The sequence below is a fragment of the Trypanosoma brucei genome, chromosome 4 (assembly GCF_000210295.1).
Source record: "Trypanosoma brucei gambiense DAL972 chromosome 4, complete sequence".
Taxonomy (NCBI): domain Eukaryota; phylum Euglenozoa; class Kinetoplastea; order Trypanosomatida; family Trypanosomatidae; genus Trypanosoma; species Trypanosoma brucei.
Window position 1 is genome coordinate 843,741 of NC_026737.1, and position 23,242 is coordinate 866,982.

At 50.2% G+C, this 23,242-nt stretch overlaps 14 protein-coding genes across 14 annotated transcripts; all 14 read right to left on the reverse strand.

Moving 5' to 3' along the window:
- Nucleotides 1-235: 235 nt before the first annotated feature.
- TbgDal_IV3400 (tuzin, putative) lies at nt 236-2,263 on the reverse strand (the record flags this gene model as incomplete). The annotated part of the gene is made up of 1 exon (XM_011774625.1): nt 236-2,263. One exon carries the CDS (start codon nt 2,261-2,263, stop codon nt 236-238), a length of 2,028 nt encoding a protein of 675 aa, XP_011772927.1.
- A 620-nt stretch (nt 2,264-2,883) lies between these two features.
- TbgDal_IV3410 (hypothetical protein, conserved) lies at nt 2,884-4,701 on the reverse strand (the record flags this gene model as incomplete). Its single annotated transcript, XM_011774626.1, has 1 exon — nt 2,884-4,701. One exon carries the CDS (start codon nt 4,699-4,701, stop codon nt 2,884-2,886), a length of 1,818 nt encoding a protein of 605 aa, XP_011772928.1.
- A 976-nt stretch (nt 4,702-5,677) lies between these two features.
- Nucleotides 5,678-8,008, reverse strand: TbgDal_IV3420 (hypothetical protein, conserved; the record flags this gene model as incomplete). The annotated part of the gene is made up of 1 exon (XM_011774627.1): nt 5,678-8,008. One exon carries the CDS (start codon nt 8,006-8,008, stop codon nt 5,678-5,680), a length of 2,331 nt encoding a protein of 776 aa, XP_011772929.1.
- Nucleotides 8,009-8,614: 606 nt separating this feature from the next.
- Nucleotides 8,615-10,426, reverse strand: TbgDal_IV3430 (protein kinase, putative; the record flags this gene model as incomplete). Its single annotated transcript, XM_011774628.1, has 1 exon — nt 8,615-10,426. One exon carries the CDS (start codon nt 10,424-10,426, stop codon nt 8,615-8,617), a length of 1,812 nt encoding a protein of 603 aa, XP_011772930.1.
- A 755-nt stretch (nt 10,427-11,181) lies between these two features.
- TbgDal_IV3440 (hypothetical protein, conserved) lies at nt 11,182-11,511 on the reverse strand (the record flags this gene model as incomplete). Its single annotated transcript, XM_011774629.1, has 1 exon — nt 11,182-11,511. One exon carries the CDS (start codon nt 11,509-11,511, stop codon nt 11,182-11,184), a length of 330 nt encoding a protein of 109 aa, XP_011772931.1.
- Nucleotides 11,512-12,144: 633 nt separating this feature from the next.
- On the reverse strand, nt 12,145-13,497 carry TbgDal_IV3450 (hypothetical protein, conserved; the record flags this gene model as incomplete). The annotated part of the gene is made up of 1 exon (XM_011774630.1): nt 12,145-13,497. The coding sequence occupies one exon, from the start codon at nt 13,495-13,497 to the stop codon at nt 12,145-12,147; it is 1,353 nt and encodes a 450-aa protein (XP_011772932.1).
- Nucleotides 13,498-14,206: 709 nt separating this feature from the next.
- On the reverse strand, nt 14,207-14,551 carry TbgDal_IV3460 (hypothetical protein, conserved; the record flags this gene model as incomplete). Its single annotated transcript, XM_011774631.1, has 1 exon — nt 14,207-14,551. The coding sequence occupies one exon, from the start codon at nt 14,549-14,551 to the stop codon at nt 14,207-14,209; it is 345 nt and encodes a 114-aa protein (XP_011772933.1).
- A 590-nt stretch (nt 14,552-15,141) lies between these two features.
- Nucleotides 15,142-15,645, reverse strand: TbgDal_IV3470 (ubiquitin carrier protein, putative; the record flags this gene model as incomplete). The annotated part of the gene is made up of 1 exon (XM_011774632.1): nt 15,142-15,645. One exon carries the CDS (start codon nt 15,643-15,645, stop codon nt 15,142-15,144), a length of 504 nt encoding a protein of 167 aa, XP_011772934.1.
- Nucleotides 15,646-16,099: 454 nt separating this feature from the next.
- Nucleotides 16,100-17,905, reverse strand: TbgDal_IV3480 (hypothetical protein, conserved; the record flags this gene model as incomplete). The annotated part of the gene is made up of 1 exon (XM_011774633.1): nt 16,100-17,905. The coding sequence occupies one exon, from the start codon at nt 17,903-17,905 to the stop codon at nt 16,100-16,102; it is 1,806 nt and encodes a 601-aa protein (XP_011772935.1).
- Nucleotides 17,906-18,828: 923 nt separating this feature from the next.
- On the reverse strand, nt 18,829-19,380 carry TbgDal_IV3490 (T. brucei spp.-specific protein; the record flags this gene model as incomplete). Its single annotated transcript, XM_011774634.1, has 1 exon — nt 18,829-19,380. One exon carries the CDS (start codon nt 19,378-19,380, stop codon nt 18,829-18,831), a length of 552 nt encoding a protein of 183 aa, XP_011772936.1.
- A 238-nt stretch (nt 19,381-19,618) lies between these two features.
- Nucleotides 19,619-20,053, reverse strand: TbgDal_IV3500 (DNA-directed RNA polymerase subunit, putative; the record flags this gene model as incomplete). Its single annotated transcript, XM_011774635.1, has 1 exon — nt 19,619-20,053. The coding sequence occupies one exon, from the start codon at nt 20,051-20,053 to the stop codon at nt 19,619-19,621; it is 435 nt and encodes a 144-aa protein (XP_011772937.1).
- Nucleotides 20,054-20,830: 777 nt separating this feature from the next.
- TbgDal_IV3510 (hypothetical protein, conserved) lies at nt 20,831-21,565 on the reverse strand (the record flags this gene model as incomplete). Its single annotated transcript, XM_011774636.1, has 1 exon — nt 20,831-21,565. One exon carries the CDS (start codon nt 21,563-21,565, stop codon nt 20,831-20,833), a length of 735 nt encoding a protein of 244 aa, XP_011772938.1.
- Nucleotides 21,566-21,602: 37 nt separating this feature from the next.
- On the reverse strand, nt 21,603-22,037 carry TbgDal_IV3515 (DNA-directed RNA polymerase subunit, putative; the record flags this gene model as incomplete). The annotated part of the gene is made up of 1 exon (XM_011774637.1): nt 21,603-22,037. One exon carries the CDS (start codon nt 22,035-22,037, stop codon nt 21,603-21,605), a length of 435 nt encoding a protein of 144 aa, XP_011772939.1.
- A 656-nt stretch (nt 22,038-22,693) lies between these two features.
- Nucleotides 22,694-23,230, reverse strand: TbgDal_IV3520 (hypothetical protein, conserved; the record flags this gene model as incomplete). Its single annotated transcript, XM_011774638.1, has 1 exon — nt 22,694-23,230. The coding sequence occupies one exon, from the start codon at nt 23,228-23,230 to the stop codon at nt 22,694-22,696; it is 537 nt and encodes a 178-aa protein (XP_011772940.1).
- Between the last annotated feature and the right edge of the window lie 12 nt (nt 23,231-23,242).

Below are 23,242 nucleotides of genomic sequence, written 5' to 3' on the forward strand. Positions count from 1 at the left end.
AAATGTTAATCAATTTTTCTTTTTGGTCACTGTCAATGTTACAGTTGATTCACAGATTTCAGAGAGGGACCTAAAACGGACTCCCCCCTGCACAGCGAAAGGAAAAAAAAACTTCATAACTCTGCGTAAATTTCAAATGAAGAAGGCTTCGCAGCAACGGTGTGGCAAGCAACCAACACATACACTTACACAAAAACCAAAAGCGGCACTCTTCCAGACTGCGTGTTGCATTGACCTATTGCCAGCAGCGAGCCGCCGTGTGGAAAACTTTCTGGTGAAACATCCAAACATCAGATACAGGATTGTACATAACAATGTCCCGCAGTGCCTCACTGCGCAGGCTGGAGTAATCGTACCCCTCCCGCTGTCCGGCCTCGAAAGGAAACTTCGCGAGATTAATGACGGCCTCGCGAAGAGACGGGTCCTTCGACCACGCAGCCTCCAACTGTCGCATGGCCTTGACAAGCTTCTGATTAGTATATGCGCTTGCCGACATCCTCCCGTGCTGCACCGTAGCAAAAAGTTCATCAATGTCGTTGCTGTTGGTCCCAGCGACTTCGACGAAGTTGAGAAATTCTAGCGGATCGATCATGTGGTTTGTGTAGCGGAAGGCCTCTCCCACGGAGAAGTTAGGTATCAAATGGAAGTCCAGACGGGGAAGGGCAGTCATCGCAAGCGTCAGACTTTCGATGGGCACCTCAATCACAACGTGGCAGAGCCTGCGGTCGCATGCAAGAGCCACAAGCTCATTGTAAACACGCATCAACGAGCTTCCTTCGCACAACTTAACTACAAACAACGGCGACACGCCATTCATTGCCTTTTTGGCGCGTTCTGAGGCATCAACAATGAAGTCAAGTAAATCACCGCATGCCTCGATATTTTGTACACCCAACGATTTCACTATCGAGCGGACAGGGTCTTCGTTCGCGCGAATGTCAACGAGGACAGCCGCCATCTTCTCCTTACGAATGGCCGAACGAACCAAAGAACTCTTGCCACAGCCGTGAAACCCGGAGAAGACAATGATTCGTGGGTGCGTGACGTCCTGTTGGCGCAGTATCTGCCGCACCCGCTGCTCTTCGGCCTCACGTGGAACGGTCCCTTTGATGGGATGCCGCACAGTTCGCTGAGAAAGTGTGTTTGCCGCGATTGCCAGCTGGTAGGACCGCTGCTGTTTCGTGTAGTTCTTGAAGTTCCACCCAAAGACAGACATAACACCAAGTACTGCCACACATGCACTGAACACGCCGCTGTACTTTGTGAGGACATAACGCAACTCCTTCTCTTTCATGCGTTCCTTGATCTCCTCACGCCGGTGACGGTGCTGGTCGCGCTCCCATTCAGACTTCTCCAAAACACTCATGCGAACCGATTTGTTAAGGTGCGAGAGGCAGTGCACATCTGCACTTTCTAAAAGGTACAACTTGTCCGCTCGCCAGCCACGGTGGTAGAGAATGCATGATGTGCTCTCTTGGTCAGACCGTCGGTCCACACCCGCTGACTTTACCCACTCCAAAACTTCCTGAAACTTCTCGTTGGAGATGAATTTTGACCTCCCTTCGGAGAGCATGATCACTTCACGGGGCACCGCAAGATCAAACCGGTCATCATCCAACAATACACCAAATGTTCCATTACCATTAACCTTAGCCACCAAACCACCAATTATAGTACCACCACCATTTGAATAGGGACAGAAGGGTCCGGCAGTAACCGGAGCGGTGGTGCCGCCACCTCCTCCTCCTCCTCCCCCTCCTCCTACCGCCGCCCCGGCTGACCCCTCTGCTCCTCCCACTGGTTGCTGCTCAACACCTTCCCCTTTAGGGGACGAAAGATTAACTGGTGCTGTTATCTCATTGCCACTTGTATTGGATGTGTTTGAGTGATTCAACACATCTGGAGCTGTAGAATCCTTTGGGGTCGGGGCCTCCTTGCGGCAGGAGACGTACACTCGTGATCCAACCTCAATAACAGGTGAAAGCGCAATCTCCTTGAAGAAGACAGCATAGACGGACTCTGATATTTGTGCTGTTATGTGGCCAATAGCAATGGGCTCGTCGGTGCTCGCCGTCTCAGAATTGCGAAAGTACGCAGCAACACCAAGACCCTGCAAACTCATTTGCGTCGCCGCGTCACGGCTGCAGTCTGCGGTGGATGTTGAGATCCCCACATCCGATGAGGAAGGTTTTGACGCAGTTGGAGGCGTCCTGCTCGCCGAGGCCGAAGCGATCCGCATTACACGCCATGTCCGCCGCCACATATTCTGCCCCCGCTCTTAATACACACCCAAGCGTACGTGTGGAAATACACGGTGCACGTGAGGATAAGCAAGACTGTTGGGGCAGGTAAATAAAAAAAAAATCCCCTCAATTCCTCGTTGGCCACCGTGTTGTGCTTGCGCTGTAGCGTCGGGTCTTCAGTCTCGTTTCTCCCCCTTTCTCCCCTGTGCTTTCGTTTGTTTGAAAAGTAAAATAAAAGGAGACAAGAAAAGGGGCGACGGTACAACGGACACCAAATGGGAAAAGAAGAACAGACGAACGACAAGAACACAGCGTGAAGACGAGGCACGGTTACGTTTGCGCAACACTTAAACCCCAGCACAGCAAAAAAAAGAAAAGAAAGAAAGTGCCAATTATTTTCTTTCTTACATTACTCCCTGCTATCCAGAAAAAACGCTGACTGCGTACAGAATAGGAAAATAAGAAAGGGAGACGGTGTGCTGGGGAGCGTAGGAAGAGCAACGCTCCTCGATTAATTAAACGCAAAAGAGGGGGGTGAAAAGCGAAAAAGCAAGGATGAAAAAAAAAAATGCTCGATTAAACATTTTCACGCATTTGTAAATAGTAGCGGTCATCCTTACACCCTTGCTCAGCACGCCAGCTATCGGCGAGGGCGCTTCGACAACCGATGAGGTGCCCCCTCGTAATCACTGTAGCGAGAAGAACGCGGCACTCCATGATGCGTATGTGAAGGCGGGTGATGATGAGGATGATGACTGGGCGAATGATGACGCGGGGTCGGAGAATACGACGAATGATTACTGGAGTGATATTGGTGGTTAGAAGGAGAGGAGTGGGACTGAGAATAGGGATTCCGTGACTCATGCCTGGATGTAGGCGCGCTGCGTCCCACAGTAGTCCCTTCTGTTAAGCGTGGGTTCGAAGTTACGGTGGGGCGCGGCTGCTCAACCACCTCAATCTTCCACGACGGAGCGAGGGTGCGAGCCGCACTGGCTATGTCACTCGCCACAGCTTTCCAGTGTTCCTCATCGGACTTGTCTTCTGGTTTACTGCGATTTTGGGCTCTACACACGCGGCACATCGCGGACACTGCCCGTAACACCCGCAATGCACTGAGCATAGTTTGTTGCTGCTCATCACTCATGTTCCAGAAATCATAATCTTTCTCCTTGCCCCCAGGCCCACTATGATTGTCCCGTCGAGACTTCTTTTCGCAAAACGGTCCAAAGGATTCTATCTGGTTGTGGGAATCGCTCAGCACAGGTAACATCACGTTGGAAACATCCACCAGCTCTTGTAGCAGCTCCCGCATCTCATCTGCACCCGCGCACACACAAGATAAGATGCGGAGGGTAAGGTTGAACACACACTCCACGAGGGGTAAATGGCAATCAAGTGCAGCGGCTTCATTCCTAATCGCCAGAAGCGGTGCGCAAAGCTTTCGCACCTCGCTAATGCTCACACATCCAGGAACGGCGGTTACGATACCACTCAACTTCACGAGAGAGCGAAGGATGGAAACAACCAGTGTAGACTCTTCTTGGGTCATCTTTATGCAAGGCCATGGCCCCTTAGCGTCTTGCTGTTTATCGTCCTTATTTTCTGCACCGACGATGTCCAGCAGTCCCACGGTCGTGGATACAACAAATGAATTAGGAACATGCGTCCTGACGATCTCACGGTGTAGCATGCTGAAAGCATGAACAACTTGCAGGGCGCCTTGTAAAGTCCGAAGGCTGCTCATGCTACTCAGCGATCCACTCGAGAGGAGAGTACTACAGGCCTTCTCACACAACAATGAGCCAAATCCCGAGAAATTCTCCCGTAGCAGTCTCTCGATATCGCGCGCGCAATCGGCGTGCTGTGACGCGTTGCCAGAAAGGACAAGCCACTCCTCAAAAGCACGCTTTAACAAATCTGAGGCGGAGGAGTTCGTCAAGATGGCTTTACACAGAGGCAAGGACTGTGGCAACTGCGATGCGCAGAGCTGCACAATTTTACTATAGCATTCTTTGGGAAGCACGAGCAACGCCTTCAGTGCAGCACGCCAGTCCTCCTGATGCTTGCTGTCACCCGCTGACTCTCCTTGTTTTCTAACTGTTGCCAATAGCCATTGCAGCAACACGTCACAGACCGATTCTCCATGTGCCTTAACATCCGAATCTCCCTCCAACAGTCCCGGGAGCAACTCCAACAGGAGGGTGCGGTGAGCACACGAGAGGGCGGCATCGGCAAGCGCATCGTGGAGGAGTTGCAATATATCGTTCCACTCGCTTGGCCACACCACCGCAGCTCTCACAAGAGCCTTCAGGGCCTCCTGCGTGTTGCTACCTAACTGCGGAATATCAACTAGCGCAGACTTTAGACGCTGAACTGCCTGTAAAAGTGATTCGTCTGCAGAGGTTTCCCCCGTTGATTGATATCCATTCACAAGATCAATAATCTCCCGAATATCCATCTACGATCACCTCTTTTCATCCAAAGCAAATAATAATAATAATAAGGTATGAACAACAGAATTAAAGGAACCGATAGAGATTCGAGCGAGAAGGAAGGGTTTTTAAAAAAAACATGTACTACCAAAGCAGGCGCATGCGCGCGGCAACGAGTAAGTGCGAAAACACAGCTACAGAGTTGGCGGAGTGGGAGGCACGAAGAAATGAAACGGTGATCCACCTATCGGAAGTAAAACTAAAGGAAAAAATACACAGCTTTACAACATACTAGGTGCCCTTCCATCATGAGCGTTTCACACAACCTGCTCATTACTATTTGCTTTATTAGTATTAATGCGTCCCAGATGACCGCTGCAATGGTTCCGCCCCCTCAAAAAAAAAAAAAAATCGTGCGGGCAACACAACACCACCAACACACATACACACTCACAGTCACCGGGTTTTTTTTTCGCGGAAACGTGAAGGCGAAAAGTCACGCACTGTTTTCACCGACGACCCGCAAGTAATTTCAGCTGACAGACACCTGTGACGGGTTTTCCTCCATCAGCGTCATATATTTATATTCGGGGGGCCCTCCACACCGTCGACAGAAAATCGAAAGAGGAAAGGCTCCCGCACCAGGCGACAAAACTGAGTGGTCGTGCGTGACCGAAATATAAAGGGAAATAGCAGATGTGAAAGCAACAGGTGTCAGTCCATTCTGGCGCTTGCGCCGTTCCACATCCGCAACTGTGCACAGGACAGGAAAGGAAACAAGACAGGAGGGTGATGAAAATAGAGGAAGGGCATGACCTGAACATCAGACTCTAACATACCACCAGCACGGTGAGCGTGTGTGCGGCTATGAGCGCGAAGTGGCATGTTGATGTACTGCATCATTTCAAGTGCCCAATTCACACCACCACCTCCTCCTCCTCATCCCTCGAACCCCTCCTTGAAAGCCCCCTCTCCCAAACTCCCGTGCAAAGTTTACCTGGGTCAGCTAATGCATATGATAGAACGATCCTTCACAGTCCAAAGATCAGGACGTTGTTGCATCACCTGAAGAGCCCCGCCCGCCACATCGTACACCACAATGTCTAGCGAAGCAGCTTCGAAGGCTCTCCTCATGAGCGAGGCTGCAATGAGCGATCGATAACCTGTGGCGCAATAAACAACGATCTTGCGAATCCCCCGACATCCTGGCCGGCACTTGAGACCGGATGCAAGCGCGGCTTCGTACATTCTATCAAGTATAATGCGTCCAAGCTCAGGGGAAGGCCAGCCGCCACAATGCACGTCTGCCTCTGGTGTCAGTTGCTGCGCTACTAAATCCAGGGCAGTTATGTGGCACAGGTCTCCCAAGGAAAGAAACACGCTACGCGTGTGCGAACCATTCCTGAACTCGTAAGGAGTCCGGCAGTCCAAGACAAGCGTGTCCTCTGCTGGTTCGATGAGCTGCAATTTCTGATAGCAGTCAAGCCGCGACTGCGCAGAAGCGGTTGAATCGAATACCCATGTGAGGTGTCGCGGTAGATGCCGTGAGTCAACGGCCTTCGGAAGACTTGTTGTTACGTCCACACGGTTAAATACCTCCTTTTCCTGCCCGTCCACCGCGTGGACGCCACAAGGAGGGCACAGCTCCTGCAAAGTGAAGGTTTCAACGGAGGCACCTGGTGAAATCAGCTCCAGACGTTGACGCGCCAAGTGGCACTGCCTCTCGTTTGCACAGACAACAACTACTGGCTGGAGGGGCTTCAACATGCACTGCAACCACAGCTCCGCCTTCTTCACACCGTAAGCTGCAGCAGGAAAGGTCATGGGAACGTTTACAGACCCCTTTAAATGCATTGTCACGTGATCCGCTGCACTGCGTATGTCCACAACAACAGGACCCGGGCAAGGGGAGGTAAGGGCGCAAGCCGGTGGCGGTAACAGACGGCGCCTTAGGAGTCCCTCCCCGCTTCCACCAAATGCAGATGGAACAGAAAGTAAATTCCATTCTCGAACATGCGAGACCAACAACGGCTTTGGCAACCGCGGGCGATCAAGCATGTGCTGGGCATATTTCTCAGGGTCTAAGATTTTGTCCATTACCGTGCGAGAGTGTTTCATCCTCTTCATATCCCCGATATGTACGGCCCAGTAAAGATCCAACTGGTGCGTAACATTACTGTAACCTCCGTGCGAAGGGAAGACAACAACGTGATCCCATGGCTGCACATGACCCGCGGCAGGATCAGGAAAGAAATACGCATCCCAAACTCGCTCCCTGAGAAAGCGCCGTGCCACCTCAGGGGCCGGCATTGCGCTTGTGTGTTGGAGATCCCCTTGAGGCTCGAGGGGAAGTGGAAAATCACCGAAGAATTCGTAACGAGGCACAGCATCTGTCCCCATCACAGTGCCCGTGAAGAGGGCGAGCAACTGTGCATCCAGGTGAAGTTCAACGACAAGACACTCCGGTGAAAAAGAAGGAACCGATATGCACCGCAAGTGTAGGCGTGAACTTAAATGGAGTGACAACCCGTCAGAGCAACCGTACCCCGTCGACACAAAAGGCGTACCGCTCAGTAACTTTGCGGTTGGGTGATGCTCAAGTAGAGCCGCGTGCCCCATAGCAATATCGACGAAGCAGTGAGTGAGTACAATTCCGACCAACTGAACCTGCAGAAAGGCCAGATCCTCCTCGTAGCATGAAACATCCACCTGGGGGTCAATAATGGCAGCCGCTCGCTTGGAAAGATCCGCCACAAGGAAGGATGCTGTACGTGTGGCTTCGTGCACATAGTGACGAAGCACGAATGGTACATCGTCAGGTGAAATATTCGGTTGGCAGTTGTGCAGTAACGCCAGTGGAAGAAAGTGATAGGACATAAACCTCTCAAGTTTTTCTACAGCGTCAGGGACCTCCTTGTCGTGTAGGCGGTGCACGACAATTATTCGTTTCTCAGCGACAACCGCAGAACGCGGAGCGGTTATGAGCGGCTCACCTCGTCCTCGCTTGACCCCGCCATTTCTGCCGCGCAACGCACCGTCGCCCCCCACAACTGCTGTTGCTCCTGCCATCTCAGTCACTCCTTCCTTCAACCTTCCGTCATCAGCGACGGCCGCCGACTCCACGCACGAGTCATCATCGCCAAACAGCTGGCTTTCCTCCATAACTGGGGCAATAAGCGTGGTAACCAGTCGCAATATTGGGGCGTAGCGATTGCGGTACTCCCGGAGGCGCCGCGTCACATCAGCGCAACGATTGTCGACAAGTGCTCCCGCCACCTCTAACAGTACCGGCTTAAACCGGGAGCCGTTCCCCCTCCCCGCTTCAGAAACCATCACAACGCTTATTACACTTCCTTTCCCGTACCTTCACCAATGGTGTAAATCAGTATAAACAGGTCAACCGAGTTGCGTTTGGAAGAGATAAGGGGGGTATCAGGCCCAAAGTTCTCTTTTAGTGGGTTTTCCAAAATGCATCAGACACCAACACATTTCAAAATAAAAAAACGTCAGAGGGAGAAATTTTATGTGCTTGGAATAAAATAGGGACCTATTAGGTCTAACTCTAACCACATGCAGGGCATCAACTCAGGAGAGAGTTAAAAACAATAAACAGGCAGTAGTGAGCGGCAGCTGGTACCCTCCTACAAAATCATATCTTCTCTCAACGGGGAAAAGTTAAAAAAAGCGGCCCAAATGCAATATCCAACACACCTTTTACCCCTCAAGAGAGCGCGGGCCACTTGACTTGTATGGGAAATTTTCTTCCGTGTGAGTTTATGTTTATGCACACACACACACACACACACACACACACACACACACACACACACACACACACACACACACACACACACACACACACACACATCTATATATATATATATGTATACTTTCACCTTTCTTCATTCCCAATTTTTCATTACGTTGCTCTAATCATCCCTAAAATTTTGCACTATCTCCCCTATCCCCCTGAGAGTTCTGATCTGTAGCAGGGTCCTTAGGCGTACACATGCCATCTGCTTCGGCAAACACTCGGCGCCCAGCAGCCACACCAGTTGACTGACTGGATGCAATGCTTCCGCGCCGAAGCAACCGACGCGCCTTGTCTAATATCCGAGCAGCAACCTCTAGGGCGGCGTGAGTGTAACGGACGTCCAGTAGCAAATTAGTCTCATCCTCCCCTACTTGCGAATCCAGTGGTGGAGTATCCCCTACAACCCACTGCGACATAACTTGGGGGACATGTGGGGGAAGTTGAAAGAAGCAAAGCGCATCATGTGCCGTCGGCCTGGACGTCGGTTCCGCGTGCATCAGCTCAGCAACGAAGGCGGTAAGACGCTTCGAGTACCCACGACGCTCAAGGAGATGCAGCGGAGGGTGCTGGCGCAGTTCGAGAAAGCCCGCGCCATGGTGGGGCAGGGGTTCACCTGACATAAGCTCAAAAAGTGAAATGCCGAAGGAAAACATGTCCCCTTCCTTGAGGTAACGTTTTTGGTTGAGCATATCCATGCACAGGTACCTACAATCACCCTCTTCCACACTAACCACACTAAGTTGGGTTGGGAAGCTCAGCGGCCCCGCGTCGGCCATGCTGTTGTTGTTCACACCGGCCGTTGAGGAAGGAGCACTGAACAAGTTCCCGGTTTTCGCACCCGCAGCTGCAAAAGTTTTTCGGGGAAATCCATCATCATCCACAAAGACGCTGCACCCGAAATCACTAAGTTTATAATCCCCTGCCTCGTCTATCAGTACATTATCCGGCTTAAAATCCACATGCACAATGTTGGCGCTATGCAGAGCATCCAATGCTAGGGCCATGTGTCCGAAAAACACAAACAACTCACGTTCATCCCACACCTCACCGCGCTGCCGTCGTTGCTCCGCCCGCTCCGCCACGGATCCTCCCGAACAATATTCTAACTGCAAGAACACCTGCGGCGCGTGACCCTCCTCCCACGAATCTAACAGTTGCACAACGTGCGGAAACCCTTTCGTGATGCTCATCACAGCCCTCTCCCGCGCGAAACGTTGCCGTTGCTCCCGGCTCGCATTTGGTGGCGACGTCTTCACCGCAACAAGTGCACCCGTACCGGTTTCTTCATACAGCGTTACCCTGCCGAAGGAACCAAAACCAAGCTCCTTCACCTCCTTGTAGTCAGTCAGAATGCGACGGTTGAAGATATTGGAAAATTCCGACTCCGCCTGAGAGTACTCCGGTTGATCTGGAGAATAGGGCATAAAAGGAAAACTGCTACCGACACGTGCCATCCAGTCACGCTGCGGGGAGTTCGGAGCTGAGTTCATCAACGACATACCGCCGGTAGCTAAAGGCCCAAGGTGGGGGCGCAAGCAAGACCGCGTGGCCTCAGATGTACTACACTCAGGTGGTGGAAAAGGAACGGTATCACTGGGATCGTCTAACCGCAGTGCGCTGAACTGTGAAAGCTCGCTGGATGGACGTTTTCTCGACGCCAAGTTACAGCGCCGGTCAGGTGCAGCACCACGTTTGTGGGAGGCACCGCCACTAAGATACGTAATCGTCTGACCACCGCGTTCTTCATGTCTCGTACGGCGTTGTTTTGCAGGTGTTTCTGGTGCCCTCGGAAGCGCCCACGAGTTGAGGCGCTGCTGTGGGGGAATGGGTGTACACTGGCCATCCCGGGCAGTGCTGAAGTTAGTGTTGCTGTTACTTCCTTCTGCGGCCGTAAAGGGAACGACGGAGCCATCATTCCCCCCTTTAGGCGCCAACATTTGAGGTCGGCGGACAGAGTCGGATCCTCACAGCACCTCCTTTCAATAGCCAAATCTTCTCTCCCCTTGCAGATGTATGTATGTTTATATATTCAATTTATGAATGTATGCTAATATTGGTACTTTTGGCTTCGTAGCCTCTCTATGTGACACACACACGCACGAAAGAGGTGGTATTCCGTGTGCACAGGTGTGCTGCCTATACTCCTGCACGCGCCGAAAAGAGTGCAAAAAGAAAATAATTTTTATAAAATATTGGTACAGTGCTAAAGCCAAGATGTACTTATTTGCGCTCACGTACACATACACAGATATGTGAGCATGGACACACCTGTAATTACTACTTTGGTCCGTTGCAGAGCTGCTTTTCTCTCCCATAAACAACACCCGACATGGACAAACACATTCACTCCTCCTCAACGTTATCGTCTTAATTCGCTCGCTTTCACCCGGTCTCCGAAACAATCGAGCAGTGCGTCGCCTCGCTCCACACCACACATCCCCTTCCCCGTGCACCCTGAAAGCAAATCCACTTTCTTGCTATTAACCATGAATTACTTGGTTAGCACCTTGACGCCGAAGGGTAATCCCACTTCAACAAGCAAGGTGTAACGACCACACACTTACAGTTACGCCCGGCCTGCACGATCAGATGCGTTGGTCTTTCGGTGCTGCGCAGCCTTCAGATACGACCCAAAGAGCCCGTTACAACACCCACCTCCCCAAGCGCTGCAAGTACGCAATCTTCCGACTTTTTAACGACTAAGTTCCTTTCTCGCCTGCTGGGTCATCATTTCCACGCGTGCTTTCTCAAACATGTCCCTTTGGTATTGTTCATACAGTTGGCTGAATTGAGCGAACCCGTTCTTACCATACGCGCTGTACAGTAGAGCAAACTCTTCCACGCATGCCCTCTCCTCGCTGTCCAAACCCAAACCATTTTTATCACCAGCTCCACCGTTAAGGGGAACGACACATTTCTGGAACGCGCGGCGAATGATGTCCTGGCGTGACACTTGATGGGCGCGGTATTGTTCACCTGAAATGGTGTCGTTTGCGAAAGCCATGGATTGGTCCTGACCCATCTTGCGTTTGGTACGGCCGACAAAACGCCTGTATTCCTTTTCAGGCTACTTTTAGGTGATTGACCGGTTGTTAAAGACATCGACGAAGTCATCAGTGGAATAACAATGGCGAAGGAAAGAGCAAGAAGCGTAAAATTAATGGTTCGTTTCCTCGTACCCATTCCCTTTCGTTCTCTCCACAAAACACACATGCGCACGCGCACACCTCCACAACGAGTAAAGATTTTTTTTTTACAAAACATACAAGAGTTCACACTCTAACTGTGTTCGTACAAGTGGCTCACTTTGTATAACAAAGAACACATGATATCAAGAAGACAACAAAAGATCGTAACGAAGAAGAGGAGGGAGGGAAGGGCTCCCGCAACGTCAACAAATGTATACTACCAACAATCATAGCAGCGTCGCGGAAACCGTTTCCGGCATTACATCTTCGACAACTATCACATGTAACCGCATCCCACAACTGAAGAGTGATATTTGCCGCACCACTTTGGCCCTCACCCAAACCACTGAACAGATGAGCAGAACACGCGCCTCTTGTATATATCCATATATAGATATACACATATGCGCAAGAGGGCTGTGGACTTCCCATCCCACCCCCGTTTCCAGCTACCCTTTGTCTTTTCGTCAGTCGCTAACGAACTCCAGTTCCAGCAGTACTTCATGCACACTGCAAGCACCTGTCGACCCGCGGGTACACACGGCAACGGATGCCCCAGCCGGTAGCAGCAAGTAGTCTGAGAAGGTCCACGTAGCAAAGGCGATTCCCTCACCGCATAACCGCGAGCGACTGCCACCCCTTACCGGCCGCAGTGTGTAGCATGTTGATCCACTAGAGTAAAAGGTAACCACGGAACTGCTGTTAACGCGCAACACCGCAGAAGGCGTCCCCGTCGCAGCAGAATGGTGACCACAGCCACGACCCGACGCCGCCGCAGCGTTACTAGCAATCATACACACGACTATGCGACAAATCCCACTTCTCGTCAACTCAATAACGCCGGGGTGTCTTTCGGCCCGCCACACAAACGGCAGCTCCGCCCTTCCCCCGCTTAACTCAGCAAACGCTGCACGGCTGTCTGGAGAAGCTGCCAACCGTACCCACTCCCCAGTTGCAGTCCGCCTTACGCAGAGGGAACCCCATGGAATGGGGCCGTCAGGGGAAGAACCACACGATGATATATTCGCCCCGCGCCAGCGCCACCGTGCGACGCTGCAGTCTAGGAGGAAACGCTTAGACGCCTGACCCTTTCCACGCCTATCCGTCGTTGCTTCTGCTGCTGATCCAGATCGCCGACATCGGTGGCAGCCACTGGTTGAACGCACAGGAGGCAACGGTCGTTGCAGCAGCTTTAGCCACTGATTTCTCAGTAACTTGACCTCACGCACCATCTCTCTCACAGAGTTATCTGTTTCCGCTGGTATAGAGTCCCCCGGTCCCGGTGAGGCAGTAGGAGATAAAGACTGGGCAGCCCCTAACACACTCCTGGCCAGCGACCTTGCTACCACATTGTCGATTTGTCTCTGTAAGTCATTCATCCCAGGAAAGAGAACCTCTTGGTGAAATTTTTGTGTGTCACAACGCTGCATTTCCACAGCTTCCTTGAGTTGTTGCATATTGCGCCTCACTCCCTCCAGTGCAACGCCAGTGCCTGTGCGCTCTGCGTTGTACCGCTCCTCCTTCAAATGGCTGTCGTTGACAAGCACCTCGACAGCCCGCTGCACCTCATCCATTTTGCTCTCCAGCGCACACAGCCGCTCTCCGTGCAACTGAGCTTGTTGTAGCAATAACTGTGAGGCGAGCATAACGCATGGCTGAACGTTCTTCCACTCCTTCCCGACCCCCTGCTGCGTTTGTCTGAGCCCCAACAAAACTTGGGCACACGCACGGTCGACCATCTCGGCCTGTGTTGGAAAGTGTGGCGCAGAAACTGCTACATTGGTAGTATAGGCGGGAAAAGCAGCTGCATGAGCGTGCATTCCACACGCGCTCAAGCCTGCGCTGTCTACAACAAAATTATTTGGTTCAGCAAAAAAAACAAGGGCGAAAATGAAGAGCAGGGCCGGTGTAACGAGGCAGCGACGCCATCGCCACGCTGGTGAGAACAAAAAACGAAAAACGAAGTGGATGAACAAAAAAAACAAAAAAAGAAAGACCAAAACAGACAGCCGACAAACTACGCAACACTGTCTACTGCAGGTAATGCTAATTCCACACCATCTTCTCCCTACCCTAAAACAAGGGCACCGGCACCCCTTCCTCCTGCAAGGTTAACGAGAGGCAGAGGTGACTCCGCTATAGTTGCTCTAATACGCAAGAACAGGTTATGAAAATAATAACACTAACAGTGATAATAATAATAAGAGTGATAATGGAAATAGGGAACCCCATCCCGTACGCACACCAACGTATGCGAGTGGGAAGGGCAATGTGAACAACACAGACGTGTGAGAAGAAAAAGGACGACGTCAAGGAAAGTGTAGAAATATGCCAGTTGATTGCAGAAAACTCCCAACGACATCAAGCCCTCTCCTGAGCCCTCACCGCTGACCTTCCGCAACTCAACACCATTAAAAACACCCCTACTCACACCATCATCACTCCCGTTAAGTCCTTCATCCATTCGCTGAGCATCGCCCTCCCACACCTTCCACTGCTTTGGTTCTCCTACTACTCCCTTCGTATGTTTTAAATGTTGAGTGAGCGAGTAATGGCATCTGTTACGTGTGCCTGATCAAGCTCCTCGGTCCATTCAGTATAGGTTTCATCCAACACACGGCGCAGCTTCTGCTCCGCCCGCTTCTCCTGGAGAAAGTGAATGACTGGAAGCTTGTTATACACGAAAGAGGGCACCATAATGTCCGTCCACACCATTGGCATCCAAAAGAAAAAAGCATAATACCACACCATAGCCCAAGAGGCAAGGTACCACGTGCTCATGGGCTCCAGATGACGCCGCGGCGACACCGTCACCGCGTATTTGTTCATCGGGCGCGCCATATTGCTAACATTGGCACCAAGTCGCCGTAGCATCGCTGATATTTAGTACTGGAAAATGCTTCGCACGTGCGATATTGGTGTATATGTATACGCTTGACGTCACTGCTCCCTACCGTGGTTTCCTCTTCCACCGCCGGTACAAATGGAAGAGGAAATAAATACAAAAAAACATGAAAGAAAGGAAAGAAAACATTATGAGAAGCATTGCAGAGGTGGGGATAAGTCGCTAATCGTTGCGACCAAAAAGTCACCTGAAAGGGGAAAAGGGGGAAGGGGTACATTTGGTCCCTCCACCCATTGTGACCCCGAGGGAGTGTACATGCCGAATGGAGAACGCTAGTACAAGTAGAGTAGAAGGGGAACAAGACACAAACAATGATCCCCACAAAAGTGGCTAAGCCTATGGGACAGATATGGTGAGGAGGGCGAAGGAATTAATCGCGGGAAGCATGTGCTACCGAGAGAGCAGGTTGCCATTGAGTCCTACCTAGGCGAACGGCAGCGCTCGCCCCACATTAAAAGCGGAGTCACGCTGATTTTCGGCACTCTCTTCAGTTAATGTTATCATCCCCCGATCTGCCTCCAACTCGTCCCCCTTCACTCGCGTCAGCACCGCTTGACCGTCACGAGGTATCTTTGTTTTTGTTATTCAATTTTTTTAAATCTTTCTGGTACTCGCTGTTGAACAATTCCTTGTATACCGGCACACGCTCCACATTATAGCGATGACTTTTTGCAGCCAGAGCCCTTCGACACACTGCAGTTTCCGTCATCCCGCCCAACCCACTTTCCTCACTGACCATGAATGAAAGCAAACCAGTGATTATTGTCCGCACCCCCCACATTGGGCTCCACTCTTCCGGATGAAAATCAGTTATGGTAAGGCAAATGGGACTGTTAATAACAAACCGTCCACTCGGCGTCAGCATAATTATTTTGGGTGGCCCCATCGGATATTCAGGTGGGAACCTCAGCTCCCCAAGGTATCGACCACCTTCATAAGGCGTCTGAGGTGGTCCATCGAGGGTGAAATACCACGTGAAAATGCTTTCCGACGAAGGAGCAGCGTTACAATACGGTGGAGGGTCCAGGGTGATGTCGCGTAACTCCTTCTGCAAGCGACGCATGGGTTACAATGCGGACTCCCGCGTAGATCCCGACTTACCGTAATAGGTGTTCTGCCCGTCTCTCAGAAAGCGAAGTGGCAGAAGATAGTTTGTGGAGAGAAAAAAACCATAAAATGGCAACCACAATCCGATATTTCTCGCCTAGTAGTCTGTTGGTTCGTAAGGTGTGAGTTTTTTACAGACAGGGAAAGTAGATTCAAAGAAAAAAGTTGTTGGATGTGTACATGGGGTTATGTTCCGAAGAGTTTACTCCTGCACCAAAAGAAAAAAAGAAGCATTTGTCCACGTGGGTGACCTGTTAGTTAGAGTACATGCTAGTCACAACATTCTCTCACGTCAAACAACCGCCAACTAATGTGATTTGATTTCTACAATATAACAAGATCTTTTTTTAAAAAAAATTCACGTTGTGCTGCAAATAGTTCCTCTATGATCATCAATCTCTATAAATCATCTATGCACTCCCATGCATGCTCGATAGCACCAGCTTGTGAAGCAGGCATGTCACGTCGTGAAGCTCACCTTGTTGTTCATCCAACCGCTCCATCACACCCCGAAGTCCCGCTTCCAGAAAGGCGCTCTTCGCGATGAGTCCGCGTAACAATTCATCCCCGCTGGCAGCCACCGGACAACGCACTCGATTCGAAGATCGCCTTTTCTTCCGATGAGACGGTGACTGACTAAAAGCTCGATTTGGCACCCCATGGTTGAACCTCGCCCCAGTAGTTGCAGTGGAAACGAACGGTGAAGGGAAAGAAGAAGGGAGTGGATTCGCAGAGCTGCCCGTCAACGTGCCCTGCTGCACCTCTGGTGCTGTGGGAAGGACATCCTCTCGACACGTACGGCAATGGAGCGACCCTCGCCAAGCCGTGTCGCCGCTACATTCAAGAACATGTTGCCTCCTCCGGCGGAGTGGCGTAGTCTTCGGTGTCCGACGCAGCCCTTTCGCTCGACCGCCAACGGCGGCAGCCACGCCAACCCTGTAACTTGCCTGAGATACACGTGGACAACAGTCAGTTGGAAAAGAAGCATGGGGTGACGGCGCCCTGTCCGTCGGAACCGTTACAGAATTGGTGACTGTCCCCCTCACCGCGGGATCATCGGAACCGTCCCTCCCCTCGCTTCGTGATAATGAGCTCGCTCGTGCACGCGCACAACCGGACGTGGTGACTGGGACTGGCCCCTCAGATGTTCCCGCAGCTATTGCCGTCTTCGGGATAACTGCGGTGACATTCTCATGACACGCTAAACCGGCGAGGGAAGATGCTCGCGTCGCGTAGGTATCCACCTCCTCTGTGGCGGGATGGTGTTGGTTACTGCGCCCCCGCGGCCCTTTGGCTTCATCCGTCCCTTGCGTGTTGGTAGCAATGTCGAGACCCTGGTGACAAATGGGAGCCGCTGTCGTTGGAACGCCGCTGTCACTCCGGCTCCTCGACGTAAAACGCTCAGTGGAAACCGTGGCTGTCGCGCGTGACTGCACGGGTGCACAATTAGCTCTACCAAAGTAACAGCGGCACCTTACCGTGCTTTCGGAGCTCTCTGCTAGTTTTAACTGATGTTGTAGTGTGCCAATAAGTGCATCCCGCTCAACCAACCGCTCCTTAAGCTCGCGCTGAGTGTGCAGAAACTCCTTGCGCTCGTCCACGTGGCGCGCCGACACGGTTGCGATGCACAAATCTAGTCGTTGAATCTCGGAGAGGAGTCTACGTGCTATCCTCTTATAAGCCTCCTCGACCTGGCAGGGGCTTGGCTCAGCACCCGACGGCTCTGTCGACACACCACAACTCTCTGACGACACGGGATCAATGCATGAATTTGTTTCGTCATCCGCAATACTACTCCTTCCGTGACTGTGATTCCAAGTAACACCCTCGGTAGGCGCCAGTGGCGGACGCTGTGAGACGGCAACCTCCTGACCTGACGGAGTGGAGAGCCTTTTGCTTCGCGCGTTGTCATTGGAAGCACAACATCTGTCAGCCGTAGCCTCCCCACGAGGCAGCGCTGTGGTATCACGACTATTAGGTAAAATTGTAAAGGTGTCCTCCTCCATCTTGCGGCCCCCGGAGCGCGGGACTGGCATGCACATGAGAGACGGTGCGGTATTGTCTCTTGTTTCGTCATCCTCCGCAGCTACAGAAACAGCGGAAATGGTATCGTCTACGCGGGTTTCGGTGCAATCACTTGCAGTGGCCGTATCACGAGCGCGGGAGAGCCGACTGAGAGTCGCCGTCAATGCCAAGATATCGTCACGAAGAGACATCCCTTTCCCCCTACACCTTTGCTTTAATATGTCGCAGCAACACACAAGCACACTTCACTTCACTACTCCGTGTGAATGAGCAACTAGGGGTTCCGCAACGCGGCGACGCAGGGTAAGAGTGGGTGGAAAGGAGTAGCCACCACCTGCCACAGCCACACTTACGTGTGAAACAACCCTCTGAGTCAATTACATAAAAAGTTAGAAAGAAGGGTAACAGAGTATTTAAAAAAAAAACACGCAACGAGCAACAGAAAAAAAAAAGGAGAGAAATTCGCAATTTTAACCCCACCTAAACAACCAGAATTGAGCCTTGGGGGAGGGGACATAGGAATGTTTGCGGATGAACTGCATTCAATGACAAAAGGGGGTTAGAAGGCTGTTTCTTTTCGTACCACATATATATATATATATATGTATTCACCGGCCGCAGGCTCTTTCTCCAAAAAATGGTATTGGCATAGAAGACGAGAATGAAAACAATAATAATAAACTACGCGGGGCAACATTTTTCACAACGTAACTCTTCCGCCGTTTAGAATGGCATTTACCTTTTCCCCTCCTGCTTTTATTCCCTAGTTTTCTCCTGACAGTACTGGACTTGTCACACCATCAGAAGCAACATCATTATCATCGTTTTCACTCCATGTCACAGCACTCAACTCGCATGTTCCGAGAGTAGCTGCCTAAATCCATGGAAATCCACGAAAACAAGAAAAAGGGGAAAGGGGGAAAGGAACAACACCACAAGCACAACTCAAAAAGCACATACAAACGAACTGAGTAAAACATAATAAAAGCATAACAAACGAAGGGTTGTAAAGGGAGAGAGGAGTAAACAGCCGCAGAAGGCATTTAGCAAAACTCAGGAAAATCCTCCTAGTGAGGGAAAGAAACAACGTGCGTGAAACTTAAACAAAGCTTCACTACAGTTCCTCTAAATACATACACATCTCGTTCAAAAATGCTGCCCAGCTGAGAAGGGCAAAGAACTGGGCTATGAGACTCCCCAAGTAAACGGCGCAGGAAGTCACTAGCAGGTAAAACCCACAGCACAACTTGAAAACACCCTTCAGAGGCTTTTTGCCAGACCCTCCGTCGTCACTGCAGAAGCCAACGAAGTACTCCACAGACATAATTGCGGTGCAGAGTGCCATGAGTAGGAAGGCGATGAAAGAAAAGCATGGTGACAGGCACATGAGGAAAGCCATCCTCCCTCGTAAAATGGTAAGAATAACAACAATGAAAGCAATGAATCCAATGACAGAGGAAGTGACAACACTCCCGCGGACCAAATTGAAATACACAGTGTTCCTGAAGCATGAATCCTTACCTGTCGATGACGCTTGTCCCACCTCGAAAAGATAAATCGTTTTATAGCCCGTTGCACGGCCAAAAATAGGAGAGAAACACGCGCAACCAGCTAAAATAAAGGCACAGAGCGTCAGCAATAAAGAGAGTACGCCGAAAAAGATCATGATATCCTTCTTGGTTAAACGACAACTGATAACGAGGCTTGTCTTAAGAACTTACACAACTTCCAAATAGAGCTCAAGAAGAAGAGAAAAGTATTGTGAGTCACGTACAGCAAAGGATCAAAGCAGAGAGAGAGAGAGAGAGCGAAAAAGAAAGATTGGGTAACGGCAACAACAGAAGAAGTGAAACATGTAGAGAAACATGCATGAAAGCCAACGAGGCAATACCAAAAGTGGCCAGTCAGATGTTTGTGTAGCGCTCGTCCACAGGCCTGTCGAAATCCACATCCAATTCACAGATCCGCCAGTCCTCGTACGTATTGTCTGGAAGCACACGCCGAATAATGAGCGGAATGACACCTTCACGGAGCTCTTTCTGCGCAATAGTCAACGGGTCCGTCTCACCCTCCAATGCAACTAACACAGGAGCATTCATACTAATCTGCAATGCACGTGTCCCAAGGATGCGGGCCCTCTCGTATTTCGTCAGCACCGGAGCCGTCACGCGATCTCTGTCATCACGCCGTTTCGCTGAACCACGCACAGGTGCAGGACCAGACACAACAACACCCGCACCCGCATCACTTCGCTCATCGTCACTTTGCGCCACGCTCTCATGCTCATCACCAATGCTCAAACTCAGTCGATCAACTTCATCCTCATCACGCTCAGACATATTTAGATTCCTTTACGGCTACGAACAGGTGCAATATCCGCACCTCTCCTCAACTGGCTAGTGGAAGTAGTAAGAGAAATAAGAAACGAAAACAAACAAGTGAAAGGTAAAGAGGAAAAAAAAAAAAGTATCAGCACAGAAAAGAGCAACGGGGATGGATCTGCACTAAAAGCAGAGGGGCGCTACATACGGTTAATTTTGTCGCACCCGATACACACACCCACTTGACTGGGTGTGTGGGGGGAGAGAGGAAATCCCTCCCCCTCTACGCTACCACCGCACGCACTCCCTAATAGTCGAAAAAAAAAAAAAATCAGAAACGGCCGTACGGACATTTATTCTCACGAAACCATCGCAACACGCCAGTCAGGTCAGGCACGAGTGGCCGCAAAAATAGAATGCACTTCATAAAGTGAAAAATAACTGAACATAAAGAAATAGACACGAACGAAATTAAATACGGAAAAGTAATAACCAACCTTGACTGATCAACTTGAAGAAACGAAAGTTGCTTAAATCAGCCACTAATGACAGGGGGAAAGGTAGTCGCTAAAAGTGTAGTATATAAATACGAAGGAATAGAACATTTAAAGAAAACACCAGAGTGGTGTGAACTGACCAAAATAAGAAATAACATATTCACGTCCGCTGTTGCACAAGGTGAAACTGGAAAGTAAGCACCACTTCATCGCATCTCCACGCGACGCCGTGCAGAAAAAAATAAATAAATAAATGTAGTTCGTTCGAGCTGCCGTAATGCAACCGTATATGTGGCTACTACAGGCAACAACCCGCGACAGAGCTGACAAGGAACAATACAGCAGTTACAACAATAAGGTAAAAACCGGCATCAACCGAAAAGTCACGCTCCTTAAACGGGGCGAAATCCTCGCGCAATTGATCATCCCACTGACAAAACCCCTTTCCGTATCCAACAGTGATGAGTACGGCGCTCACCGAAGAAACAAGGAAGGATATGATGGAAAGTGGCGTGGATATGATTCGCAAACAACACAGTGGGATCTTGCAATTCGACAGAATAATGAAAACAAGAGCAGCAAAGCCTGTAAGCACTGAAATAAGGACACCAGCTTCAATTACCTGAAAGTATACACTGTACTCCTTACACGGGCTCTCATGCACCTTCGTTTGCTTCACTACATCATCAACCTTCTCCATGTAGTACCATAGGGTTTGGATCGCTTCCTTTGTTTCATTCTTCATGCGAAAAACGGGAAAAACCAACGCGCAAACAGCCGAAGCAACAGCGAATAGAGTAACAAGAGTTGTCAACCAACCGCAGCACATTCTGAATATTCCTGGTGAAACGACAACTGATAACGAGGCTTGTCTTAAGAACTTACACAACTTCCAAATAGAGCTCAAGAAGAAGAGAAAAGTATTGTGAGTCACGTACAGCAAAGGATCAAAGCAGAGAGAGAGAGAGAGAGAGCGAAAAAGAAAGATTGGGTAACGGCAACAACAGAAGAAGTGAAACATGTAGAGAAACATGCATGAAAGCCAACGAGGCAATACCAAAAGTGGCCAGTCAGATGTTTGTGTAGCGCTCGTCCACAGGCCTGTCGAAATCCACATCCAATTCACAGATCCGCCAGTCCTCGTACGTATTGTCTGGAAGCACACGCCGAATAATGAGCGGAATGACACCTTCACGGAGCTCTTTCTGCGCAATAGTCAACGGGTCCGTCTCACCCTCCAATGCAACTAACACAGGAGCATTCATACTAATCTGCAATGCACGTGTCCCAAGGATGCGGGCCCTCTCGTATTTCGTCAGCACCGGAGCCGTCACGCGATCTCTGTCATCACGCCGTTTCGCTGAACCACGCACAGGTGCAGGACCAGACACAACAACACCCGCATCCGCATCACTTCGCTCATCGTCACTTTGCGCCACGCTCTCATGCTCATCACCAATGCTCAAACTCAGTCGATCAACTTCATCCTCATCACGCTCAGACATATTTAGATTCCTTTACGGCTACGAACAGGTGCAATATCCGCACCTCTCCTCAACTGGCTAGTGGAAGTAGTAAGAGAAATAAGAAACGAAAACAAACAAGTGAAAGGTAAAGAGGAAAAAAAAAAAAGTATCAGCACAGAAAAGAGCAACGGGGATGGATCTGCACTAAAAGCAGAGGGGCGCTACATACGGTTAATTTTGTCGCACCACGCCTTATTATATAAATATACCAGGTAAGAATAACCCTAAGTCACCACATAGCGTACAAAGTGGTAATTCTAACAGAAAGGGATGAACCAGAAGCTTATCTTGCCCACAGCGTAAAAGAAATGTGAGGGAACACGAAACGGAGGAGAGTGACAACGAAGTTTAACAGCTGTTTTCGGAAACATCTACGTAAAATAAATAAATGAAATAAGTAAAATCGATATCTGTATATTCTCGTGTTGCAGCTTAGGAAAGATGAACAAAAAACCTGGGAATAGGAAATACGTACAGATAGAAAAATAAAAATAAAAAACGTTCGTTCACGACCGCAATTGTATAGGAAAAAATAAGAAAATAGTCACTACCACGCCGCGTACCTGCAGAACCTTCAGTGTCATGGGAAGGAATGAGGCCGCTCGAGAATGTCAACGCAGCTGCTTAAATGTCCGCTAAAGGCAACAGTGCGTGATTGTGGTTAACAAGTATAGAGCGACAGCGGCGCAAAGAAGATATGAACCGACATCAATTTTAAAACCACGTTCCTTGAACGGGGCGTACTTGTCGCGCAGTTTCGGATCGCCTTGGCAGTAACCTCTCAAATAACCGAGAGTAACGAGTCCAATACAAGTTATTGCACCCAGAAGAGAAAAAAAGACCAACGATAAAGAGACAACCTTCAAGTGCTTCATTTTTTTTCCGCAAGCAACCACACCACAGAGAAATAGAAGAGAAATGAGTCCAACTGCGGCAGCCGCTGCGACAGCGCCCATACTGACCTGAAAGTATACACTGTACTCGTAGCATTCACTCTCCCGGACACTTGTCTTGCTTTCTGTACTCGCAGTTTTTTCCATGTAGTACCATAGGGTTTGGATCGCTTCCTTTGTTTCATTCTTCATGCGAAAAACGGGGAAGATAATCGTACACACTGAAGTACTGGCACCCAGTAGAGTCATTAGTATTGTCAAACAGCCGCAACACAGCATGTTTCCTCCACC